This window comes from Pieris brassicae, chromosome Z (genome assembly GCF_905147105.1).
Source record: "Pieris brassicae chromosome Z, ilPieBrab1.1, whole genome shotgun sequence".
In the NCBI taxonomy this organism is placed as follows: domain Eukaryota; kingdom Metazoa; phylum Arthropoda; class Insecta; order Lepidoptera; family Pieridae; genus Pieris; species Pieris brassicae.
In genome coordinates, this window is record NC_059680.1 from 12,733,739 (window position 1) to 12,746,416 (window position 12,678).

Consider the following 12,678-nt stretch of genomic DNA (forward strand, 5'->3'; position numbering starts at 1 on the left):
TTGGAATAATTAATTTTGAATGCTTTATGAAATATATGGATGGTACAGAGAATATGTATGTTTGAGTTGTAGGTAGAATGGAGCAGAAACGGTGCATACAATTATCAGATATCCGTGTCTTAAATAAATAACATTACAATATTTGATTGCCATTAAATAAAGTGAAATCAGACAACGTTTTAGACGTTTTAGACAACGATTCTGAAGCACAGAGCGTACGAAGTTAGAGAATCTACCGGATAAATCTAATTATTTAGAAAAACTACCGAAATTCGTGTTTGTTAGAGTTTAACATTATTTATATTTTTAGTCTAGTGATTAGTACAGAAAAATTCTAGTCGTAGAAAAATATGTTTTTCGTATTAAAATTTGATGGCTAGCTACCGATATATAGAAACAACGTGTGGTTGTGCCGAACTCCAAAACATACGAAAAACTATTTTGTTAAAAAGACTAAGAATAATTGCATTACTGTAAAATTAAATACAAATTAAATTCGGAAGAACGGTAAATATCTTTGAGAAAATAAATAAATCAGTGGCGCTACAATATTTTTAGGTCTGGGTCTCAGATTTCTGTTTTGAAAAAAAAATTAATGACATATATTAAAATTGAAAATTTAATCCGCTGAGTTACGAACTTACTCAAAATATACTTTATGAAAATAGTCCAATTTTTTTCGCTTATAATAAAAAATATAAAATTAATTAAGAATTTTAATCAGTAAAATGTCATACGTTATCTTATCGACTAAATAAGAAGCACAATGAAACAAGACAAAAACAAAGCGATAAAATTGTCCATCGATTTACACCAAATCGTCTTCATCGTATCACATAATTTCTCTTGAAATATGCTGTAAATGCGTTGGGAGGTAGCGAAGTGGAGCGGATTCGAGTGGCCTAGAACGAGCTGGAGGGGATTGAAATGAGACGCGAAGGGCACGTCTCTGGACTGTCGGTGTGGGGGCACGCTGTTAACTTCCCTTCGTCACGAAATGGTAGGGAGCATGGATAGTCGCGACACTGCCCAAGTCGGTTTGGCCGAGCAGTTCTTCCGGGTGTTCGTGAGCATGCTCTCTACGTTTTTCCTCGTTTGTATAGTAATGAGCTGTACGTCGGCGCGTGCAACACAAGGCAGCTGCTATTGCTGCAAACACAGCGACGCAAAGCAACATCAACCCCGCTATTACGCTCATTTGGGCTTCATGGGTTCCCATACAAGGCTCTAGCTTATCAAAATCCAATTCACCAAAGGTTACACCATGAAGTCTCAGAGGAGAATGGCACGTAAGATGTCGTATGCTGGAATTCAGCACTGTAGTGGTCATGTAAGCCAACATCGTTCCCACCGAGCAGTGATCACAACGCCAATGGTTTTTTGATAAGTCAATGTGTGCTATCGCCTCGAGTCTCTGAAGATCCTCTTCGTTTAATGTATGTAATCTATTACGAGACATATCTAATGTTTGCAAAAATTTTGTCTTAGTCAGGAGTTTATAAGGAAACTTTGTTAATTTATTCCAGGATACGTCAAGTGATACCAAGTGTTCATTATAGATGAAAAAATTAGGTGGGACTTCTTGCAAGGACAAATTAGCGAGGCCAACGCTTTGAATTTCGGGAAGCATTTGCAGAACAAGAGCTATTTCGTTGAGTGGTAAATTGTTGCCGCTAACATTTATTGTTTTCAGGGAATCGACAGCTGGGGCGAATGTTTGTAGGTGGAACCTATCTATTTTATTGTGGCTTATGTCCAGATGCATCAGGTTGGTGAGGTTGTTTAGGGCCGCTGGCGCCAAGAGTGCGAGACGGTTTCGTGCCAGGGTTAGAACTCGTAACTCTCTATTCCTACCAAACATGTTGTCGACGATCACTGACAATTGATTTCCATCCAACTTCAACTTCCTCAACTTTTTGAGACTGATGAATTCATCTGATGTCAAATATTTGAACTGATTCTCTCCTAAGTCCAACTCCTCGAGATGTGGAACGAGGTGGTATATTTGGGTATTCACTCTACGCAATAAACATCGCCGGCATATGAAAAATCTTAGATGTTGAATGTCTTTGAAAACTTCTGGGTTTAAATCGACTAGAGGATTGTCACTCAGATTTAAATAAAATAATTTCGCCAGCATACGAAAGAGCCGAGGTACTAATGCTGATATTTGATTTTGCGACAAGGTCAATGTCTTGAGAGCTGTGAGGTGTCTGAATGTTTCACTCGGCATCTGTTCTATATTGTTATGATCGAGGAATAAATCCGTTAAGTTTATGAGTCCCCGGAAATTATCAGCGCCAATGCTTGTAAGGTTATTATGCGTTAGGTTTAGTACTCTTAAGTTTTGAAGGCCCCAAAAAGAGTACTGACCTATGGAAGGTACGTTGGAATTGACAATGTGCAGTTCTCGAAGGTTAGCGAAAGGGGCGGGCTGAGTGAAGATGGGTCCAATAGTGAGGTAATTAGGACGGGTAGGCGGGGGAGCGATGACGATGATGTCGGCAGTCCTGTCTAGCTGATCGACAGGAATTGTGTTCTGGTCACCCCGCGTACATGCGACGAGCAGCTCGCTCGTTGCTTCGGAGCCGACGACCGTCTGGCACAAACATTCGGCCGGGCAACTGGTCCCGGCACTTGAGTTCTTCAATGAACTTATGTAACATGCTAGCAGCAACAAGATCCTCCTGGAACAAATAATTCAATATGTAAAATCAATCATCTTTTAAATTAAAATTTCATTTCTACACTTTTTAATTAAGGCAAAATTTGTTAAATAACTGTTAAGAAAAAAAGCCCAAAGTAAATTCAGAGCTTATTTTATAACAGCGTTACAAAATAGATTTTTTACTGTTTCTATAACAATAGATTATAATTATGTTCCGTTGGTACTCGTGGTTATACTTGGTATTAAATACCTACATAGGTATAAACTTTACTACATATTATTAACATTTTCTTAATAATATTATTTTTATCTCTAAAAAACAATATTTTAAAGCAAATTTATATTTAAAATATATATGTAGGTATGTGATATCATGGTTAGTCCCACTCCTTTAACTATATGTAAATTTATTAGCAAGTTTCAGAAGCGCTTTCAAACAGAAAGTCAATAGTTTTATTTTTTATATTATTATTTCTTTCTTGTTGCCGCTAATAAATGTAATCTGTTGCGGCAATTTTCATTAAAGTTTAACAGAATAACAATAGTTATAAGTATATTAAAAAGTCGATTTGAATAAATAAACCAAACTGTCATAAAAACCATGTCTCAGCATGTAACCTTATATAAGTTAAGTTACATATATATATTCTAGTATATATTAGAGGCGTAAACTAAATGTTAATAATCATCGCACACTTGAGCCCAAAATGAAACCTTTACATTTTCCCACACTCATTAATTGCAATATCACATTCTCGTTTCCGATAATGTCCAATAGGTCCAATTTTTTATACTTATATTGAAGTTTCACTTAAATTTAAGAACCCCTAAAAAAGCCAAGTTAGTTTTTGTTAATCCAGCACCGCAACCCCAAATTTTATGTTAGTTTTAAGCTCATGTATTAAACGATTAAAGCCAGTTGACACCCAGCTTCAAACAAAGTGCTTTATTTAACATAATATATCTGCAACGACCGCAACCGTATTTAACTCATACTAAAAGAAATTAATAAATATGAAAGAGAACGCGAGATGCCGCTCTCCACCTTCCATGTTGAAATAGTTGTATACTCGTTACGCCTTTTGAATGAATGTTTTAAGGCCAGTAATATCAACTACCACATGAGCCTTACGCGCGAACCTCTCAAAGGCTTTCGTGAATAATTACGCAACCTGTGGTACTTTAGTGGTTACCTCAATAGGGCATTTATTTTTAAATAAAAATAGTTGTTAAACTCACACGCTATGGAAAAAATATAATGATGGATAAATAAATGGAGTCGATAGAGTTAAATACTTATATTATTAACATAGGCAATTACTGTACAATCCGGGAAAAATAAATCAACCAGAATTAATGCGCAAAAAAGTTAAAACCCCGCGAAAAGAGGCGAGATTAGAGTCTTGAAATATGCCTCTCGCTTTGTTGGCGAATCCAAACTCCATGAAAAATAACGGCTAACGAAAGGATTTCACGGGTCTTTGTGAAAATATAAAATTACAACTTTATATCATAAGGGTTCATTAAGGATATTCCATGTATTAAAAAGTCATCTTATTAATTTATAGTATGGAGAAAAAATGATGGAAAATATTGTCTCGAAGTTTAAATAAAATGTTCGATGACTACTTCTGACTATAACTCGGAGGAGGCTCGGTCCGCAAAGTGTATTATTTATTTTTCTGTAAATTTACTTTCCCTTATTTAATGCTATTGTTTTTTAGGTAAGTAAGAAACATTCGCCGGTTACCAAATCTTTCCTGATATCGATTATCGGACAAGACCAGAATCGACCGGGCTAACCGGGCCGGACTGAGAGGTTCTGATGGTCGAATTAATTGGCATTAAGGACTGTTAGTTCCACTTTATTTCTTGTGGTTTATATAAAATGTTAAAATTATTAGAAACAACCATATGGCAGCTGGTATAAACAAATTTACTCATTTATGAATGAGAATATATTTTTTGACATTTAAGACGTGCTTTTTTAGCTTATTTTTAATAAATATAATAATTATTTTTAATATTCAACCACAATACCAAAATTTCACTACTAACTTTAATAATTTTACAAAAAGAAACTAATTTCTTTTATAGTATAATCTGTTTTTATCATATTAAAAAAATATTTATATTTAAACAATAAACATATTTGTAAATAATTCAAGTTGAATGCTATGTCGTATGCTAAATTGTGCACAAACATTTCCGTGCTGAGAAGTGTAAACTCACAGCCAATATCGGTTATAAGTTATACCTATCTTCCGTGACCTAGTTAAGTGATGTCACTTCAGCTCACTAGGGCTTAGCAATTAATTATTAAAAGCTTATTTACATAATAACATATTAAATTCAAATAAAATTATATTCTCGCTTGAAATGAGTCATCCGGGAGTTCCCATTTTTCCAATTAATGCCTGGTTTTTCGTTCACGCTCTTTCCTACTACAGTGTACCTACTTCTCGTTACAAAATAATAATTTACGTAATTACGAATATACGTCAGCATTTGGCACACAGTAGGGATGCCATTTTCAAAGTAATAGTGCTAATTCCATCAGTTAAACCCAATTACATATTTTCTCAGGATGAAAGCTAACAATTGTTCTTTTCCAAATATAAATAAATGTTAAATTAGTTCTAAGATCCGTCATCTAACTCTGCATTAGTCTAAAGAACATCGTCAGGCATTAGTCGTTTGTCTCATCCCAGCTATTATACAGTAGTAAAAGTACATAAGACGATGGTCGTCTAGTTAGCATTGCTTAAAAAGGATTGTAATAAGAATAATTAAAAACTCACGTAATTAAGCTCGCTCTTTTGCAATTAAGGAAAGTTAACTTTTCCTTCAAGCAGCGAAACTAAGATTAACTATGTTCATAAACCGGAGCGGCTACTTAATATCGAGTCGATGGACTTCGGTCAATCTTAAATAGATCTTCGTTAATCGTATTTTGTGGACCATCAGTTTAATTTGCTCTTACCTAATCTGGTTTGTAGGCAATCAACGAAATCTAATTTAGCCACAGTCAGTTTGTCAGCCAATCGTGGCCTATAATAATAATATTACGGTATTTTCTGTGGAAAGACCTCGTTTCCACCGGCCTTACTTAAGTTAAAGTTGGTTTAAATTTTTTTCTTTATTTTAATTTTAAGTCCTTATTACGACTCTTCAATTCATATATCATATCATACCACATCTAAGATTGTTCGCTTAAGACTATTCAAAATTCAATTCTTTTTTTCTTGTACATTTCTGTGACCTTCAACTCCTCAACATGTTTCATTGGCAGTTATAAATAATTAAATCATATAGAACCTTAGGTTGTTTAAATTAACTGAATGTAGTGGTTTTTAGAGCGGGCCTAAAGCTACAAAAATTTATGATTTCACCCGCCCTCTGCCCGCTTTATTTACAAACGCAATCACCCCTGTGCAGCGGACGCGCATCTGTAGTACTCTCGAGGGCATTTCGAACGGTGCCTAGTACGAGTATATGTAATTTTTTAGGTTTGCGAGCTTAATCTCTATGAATACTAAACCGTTTGTAATCAATATTTTGTTAAACCATTGTTAGTATTACGAGTAGTTGATTTGTTTTATCTATTTATTGACAGCTAACAGCGGCAAATAAAATTAAAATAGTATTATTTTCAATAAAATTATAAAGAAACATCAGTTTAGTTTGATCGTTGACCATTTACAATAATAATATCGAAAGAAAACACGTTTTACCGGATTGAAGCAATGTATTATTATACACTTATAATTATTTTACATATTGTTTAAATTTTCCGACGTGCGTGCGTGGTCACGGTGAAGTGTTTTCTATCAATGTGTAAAAGCTATGTTAACAAAAGACAATAAAATAATAATATCGTCTGATGAATTCGTCATGGCTTTAGTTTTGGAGGTGTTCATCGTTAGCCCTACCTAGCGACTTTTCCTATCCAGGTCTGTAATCATAATTCTTGGGTGTTCTTTGTTTGTAGCATATAGTATGTTTAGTTAGTACTCATCCCATTTTAATTCTGTGAAGACTTCTTCTAGTACAGCTGTGAATAATTTAGGTGATAGGGATCCTTAACGTACACCTCTGTTTATATTGATTTCGTTTCCTACTTTTTCTAGTTTTATTCTAGCGGTACTATTCGTGTACATATTTTTTATTATTATTATGTACTTTGGGTCGTCTCCTTGATTTTTGAGGCAGTGCCAGATATTTTCGTGCTCTACGGAGTCGAATGCCTTGTTGTAGTCGATAAAACAACAATCGAACGGCACATTGAATTCTTTGGATTTCTCGAATATTTGTCTTACCTTAGTCTTAGTATATGGTCTAATGTTGAGTATCCCGCCCTGAAACTAGCCTGCTCTATAGGTTGACGTTCGTCAAGATTTATAGTTATTCGCCGCAGAATTACTTTCGCAAAGACTTTATGGATGTTGGACTTAATGAGCTTATCGGCCTGTAATTGTTCATGTCACTCTTGTCACTTTTTTTGTGAAGGAGGATGATCGTTGATGTGATCTACTATAATGGATTTGTTCAGTGCTCAGTATATTATTAAAGATGTATTTTAGTAGTGGTGATACCACTTTTTTGCAGACTAGAAGCATATCATTTATGATCCCATCAGGGCCGGAAGCTTTATCCGTCTTCTGTGATTCGATGGCTTTGTTTAATTCTGCTTCTAGTATATGAAGAATATTATCGTTCTCTATCTTGATCGGCAAAAATATACTCTTACAAAAAAAGATTATTGTAGCAATGTCTACGAATCTAAATCTCATAAGCTTTTAAATGAATTATATAATTACAATATAATACAATGTCAGAAGACTGTGTCCCTAGCTCAACAGGAAGGCCCAAATACTTCTCGTAAAAATATATTCTTGAAGCAAATCATAAATTGTCAGTCGTACAATTTGGCACCGAATTTTGTAAAATAACATTTCGGCGACTCGTAATTTATTTTCATCAAAATTGTGCAAACACCGCCACATGTTTTTACTACAGTTTATTTAACTTTAGGTCCTTAACTTGAGCAAATACGGGATGTGAAACTTTACGTCACATCATATTAATAAACACATGTCCCTTTCTTGAGGGTTGGTTAATAAACTAATTATTTGGCCTTATATGTTCTATTAAGGAAACTAACATACTTCAACCGCTTTGTTAGGTCAGTCTACGGGGTCTTTGCTTTTTAATTAATTCTATTATTCTCTCTATCTATCTATGAGATGTAAGGTTTGCATTGACTAAAATATCCTTTTTTGGTATAAAAGCTGCTTGAATTCCTTGTCAAGGTGAAAAAATCAGAATGGTTTCATATAAGGTATTGTAAATTAAAATTCACCAACTTTACATATTTCTAAAATGGAGCCGGCAGAGGAACTGCTAGTCTAGCTGACCTGGTTTTGAGATCTGTTCTCAGCAATCGTTAAAATAGAATATAAAATTGTCAAATGAACAAAATGTTACTGTTGCACAAATTTTTAAAGTTAATAAGAAATAATTTTGAACAATAGTTAAATTGCGGCGACATTAAGCTCTGAAACGCATGAAGGAAAAAGTGAATGTATATATTTTCATTTATATGTAATTTTTTATTTTTTTATTTAGTACTTCACCAATACAAAATGTTATGTTAATTACAATATTATGGAGTCTCGTTGGTGCTCATATTTTTATTTTCTACGCCCATAATATAGAAATGTGATTGAGTGGTTTGAAGTGATTTTTAGCCGTTCTACGCCGTAGACATTGGCTACGAATCGTAGCGATGGAAACCGCAAGAGTTAAAATTTCATTTAAAAGGCTTTTAGTATATTCGCAAGTTTAGTATTTCAAGTTTATTCTCATGCGCAGTAGTATAGTATAGTATATACCTAATTGTAAAGTCATAAAAACGGCCATTTTCAATAGGAATTTATTCTAAGAAATAGTGAAATGATTGAAATTAACTAACATGTTGAATTTTCTTATAATGGTCTATCGGTACGTACACTTAAAAAATATTAGAAAAAAGCGAAAGCATATATCTGGGAGGGAGTTTTACTTTTAGAATTCTTGAATGTCAAGTTGAAAAGCCGCCTTACGGAGGCGCTCCAGGGCAACTATTGTATATTTATATAATATCAAGTACATTAAATATAAATTATTATATGCGGGCTACACTTTGTAAGAAATTACATGTATATGAACGACGTACATAAAAATCATTTCATGGCCAAATAAAACGTCATTTCCTCACAGAAAACCCAACAAATGTCGATTATCGTTGAAAACTCCAAATTGTTGTAAATTCCAATAAAAAAGTTTTGCTGTCAGTCTTCGAGAGTTTCCATTTCCAACACTTTTTGGTATCCTTTTTGCGTGAATATTTTCTAAATTATATTAGATTTGTGGGCTTCTAGTTATTAAAATTAATCTATAGAAATGTTATGTTTCTTAAAGGGATTGTGTGATAGAAGTGATGAAGATAGTGTTTAAAAAAATAAACCAGATTTTCGCTTCCTCTCAAAGTGGCGAAGACTACTTCAAGCCCTTAATCATCGTGAACCCGCCAAATAGCTTTGAAATAATCCCACCACCTCGGGCTCTCGATGATTTTACCCATAGGGCTCCGTCTGTTACCTTAGGTCTTTTGGTGCAGATATCCCGTACTTATGTTAGGGTACGTCTGTAGGGCTTAGGGATCCGTAGGGTTGTTACGTTCTTACATCTCACACTTGCATATATTTAGTTATCTAGTGCAGCTTGCTCATACATAAATTACATGTCCTATACAGATACTCGTAATATTTAATACATATAAATTTAATCACACATTTCATAGTCCACTGTCCTTCGAGTCGGGTGGATATTTGGACCAATGTAATGCTTGCCATTAAGAATTAACATCATAACATATGCTTTAACTTAATAATGTCAAGATCAGTCAGACCCGATTTCTTTAATAATGTATTTTTAACTTACATAATAAGTTTTCGACATACATTTAAAGTGTTTCCATATTACATTATCTATATTCTCTCTGTGTGTTTTTTTTATATTGGTTGTATATTTTAGCAGTATTTAAAACAATTTATTTTATTTATCATATATTTGACGATTGGGTTATTAAAACTGTTATGAGAATTGCGGCCAAAAGTGTTAAAAATAAATATCTCCACATCACGTAGTATATAATGCAATATACACAGGCTGAGGAATTTTGTATTTACGCGTTTGCTGATATTATAATAAGCAGGTATAACGCTGACGTACACGAGTGAGTCGCGAACAAATGAATTAACTATCCAATACATTGAACAAGTAATATAGATTCCTGTTACAATTAAATGTATTAACAATGTTCTTAAGCTACTTACTTAAATATTACAATTTAAAACATGTCCATGTGGCAATCTCTTGCTCTTTATACTGACATCGTGCCTATTGGGTGACACAACCGACCAATAAATCGAATCATCATTCTATCATCAATTTCCGAAATCGTTTAAAAAAATATAATAAAACTACTTAACTACTAATAGTAAAAAATCGTATAATTCATGAAAAGTTTATCATGAATAAATAAATGTTCATCTTAAATGAACACTTTATATAGATAGTGCGATGCGATAAATTGTACATATCGGTGATTCGCACAGAAACGATGACCGATGAAGGGATATTGATACTTTCCTGATAGCTTCGTCCCTCGATAATAGCAGCTCGATCAATCAAAGGCAGACTACTGTGCGGTAGTTCTATACTGGTGTGATGTTATTGCTACATCTTAGGCTGATGATAAGATTCATTGTAAATATGTGTAATTAAATATAACACCACACGTTAATACAGTCATAGTTAAAAGTCCAACCAACGTCCCGTAAACGGCCCATCCACTATTTGGCGGTCTCTCAAAGTATTCTAACTCATTAATTTACATATTATGAGTTTTAAATAGAATTGATTTGTAACGATTTAGTGCAGTTGTACGGAAGTCTCCCTCTCTATATATTAATTTATGTATACATATTTAAAAACATATACACAAAGAAACAAAATAACGCACTACCGCATTCGCGTTGGATGGAAGATCGGTTGATTTATTCACTTAGATGTACTGTGCGTTCAGTTATAAGACATTTGGTGCATTTCGTAGGTGTAAAGTAAATGTGGTTGAAACTTTATATGTATTCGCGCTTATGTTGATAGAAATTGCCTGAAATCAACCAATAAAAAAGCCGCTGTAAAGTGATCTGCAATCCACCATACATCAATTTCATCAGCATCACCTTGATGGCTGGAACCTGAAAGTCTTTGACAGTCCGCTTCACACTTCATACACTTTCTTTTGCGAACATGCGAGCTGTGGAATCGACACCCGGTGGGGGTATTCCCTAAGAGGTACGACCAACTGTTCATAGTAAGAGTATACTCCTACCTCAAAGGCCGACATTGAACCTACTAAAAATGGGTGTCCATGCTCTGCTATGACTGCCCCAATTTTATTTAAAAAAATCTCAATAGAGCATAAAACAACTCGAGTTCCCCAGCCTTGACCCCAAGTTATTTTCCCAGCCTGCAATCTAGCCATTTTTATAGAGCGTGACAAGTGTAACCAAATTAGTACAGTGCAACCAGTTGGTCACAAAGAGCGTCGAAATAAAAGAATATCGGAAAATGCTCTCGCAACGTTCGCCTCTGTGCCTGTCATGCTGCAAAGGCTTTGTGTGTCATGTTATGTTTTGAAAAACTGTATTAAGCGTTACCTTTGAATACGAGTTACGTGAATTTTGCTATCCTGTAACTTTCATAGTCTCAGTGTCATTATTTTTTTAAATAATGGAAAGTGTTTTTTACACAGGAATTACTCTTACATTCAACTAGTGCAACGATTTGTAGTCATACGATTTTTGATATGTTTTGCAACCACTGTGAGATGAAGAAAAAAAAATGTATTAAATTAGATAAGGTAGGCAAGAACTGCAAAAATACATATTACACATAGTTGCTGCGACAAAATTGAACAGGAACAAAAAAATAAAGAAACTTAAACTAATTAAGTCTACATGAATAAAAAGTAGAAAGTGCACATAAATCACGATAATTTAAGATCAGTCTGACGTCAGTTAGTAGTTTGTAAGAAAGTTAGGGATACGATGTGGATAGGTAATGTTTGTACGGAAGAAATTTAAAGGAAGATAGGGAAGGAGCTAAGCGAATAGGGGCGGAAAGTGAATTCCATAGCCTAACTGAAGAGACCTTAAAGGATCCGCCATGAAAGGAGGAGTTACGAGATGGGATTTCAAGGATATATTTTTTGAAACAGCGTAAGCTATAGTCGTAAGTTATGGGCTCCCAAAAATTTGAAGTCATTTTTGAGATAGGAAGGAGATTTAGAGTTAGTTTACATCACAGAAACAAGTAATTTAAAAAAGACTAACAGACCAAACACTGAAATCACAACGATGTGCCTCCTCTGTACCCAAATACAATATTGCTTGTGTTTACAAGGATACAAAATACACCCACCTTTTAGGTTTGAAGTCGGGTTTACCCGAGGAAATCACATAAATAACCAACCCATTCAAGCCTCTTATGTAATGATGGCAGGAAAAATAATGAATAAAAGACATAATACAACAACTCAAGTCCGAACAATCCCACATTTACGAGAGTCCCGATCCCTCGTCCCGGGACAAACGGGACGAGACAAATTACAATTTGTTCCATCCGAGATTGCTTCGCATAAAAGCGTCGTTAATCATGATATGCTTTTTGCCCTGGCCTATCGTTGGACGTATGGAAACCTGACAAGTTGTTTGACCTACGTATTTTAGAACAACTACGCCACGGAGATTATTAAAAAAAATAAAAATCACTTAATTTGACGCAAAAACAATTACATCTTGTACTTACATTCTAAGAGTTGTAAACATACAATAGGCAACGAATCGTTGAGATACAATATTTCATCATTTTGGTTAAGCTTCATTTAGTAAAGCATTGTT

The 12,678-nt window shown here is 34.4% G+C and overlaps 1 protein-coding gene across 1 annotated transcript in view; it reads right to left on the bottom strand.

Annotated features, from left to right (window-relative positions):
* Window positions 1-743: 743 nt before the first annotated feature.
* The window catches only part of LOC123718624 (chondroadherin-like), a 45,493-nt gene continuing 33,558 nt past the window's right edge, over window positions 744-12,678 (bottom strand). Inside the window, exon 2 of the mRNA XM_045675290.1 lies at window positions 744-2,687. Within this exon, the coding sequence (XP_045531246.1) occupies window positions 977-2,687 (1,711 nt within the window). The 3' untranslated portion in view covers window positions 744-976. The remainder of the gene's footprint in view (window positions 2,688-12,678) is intronic.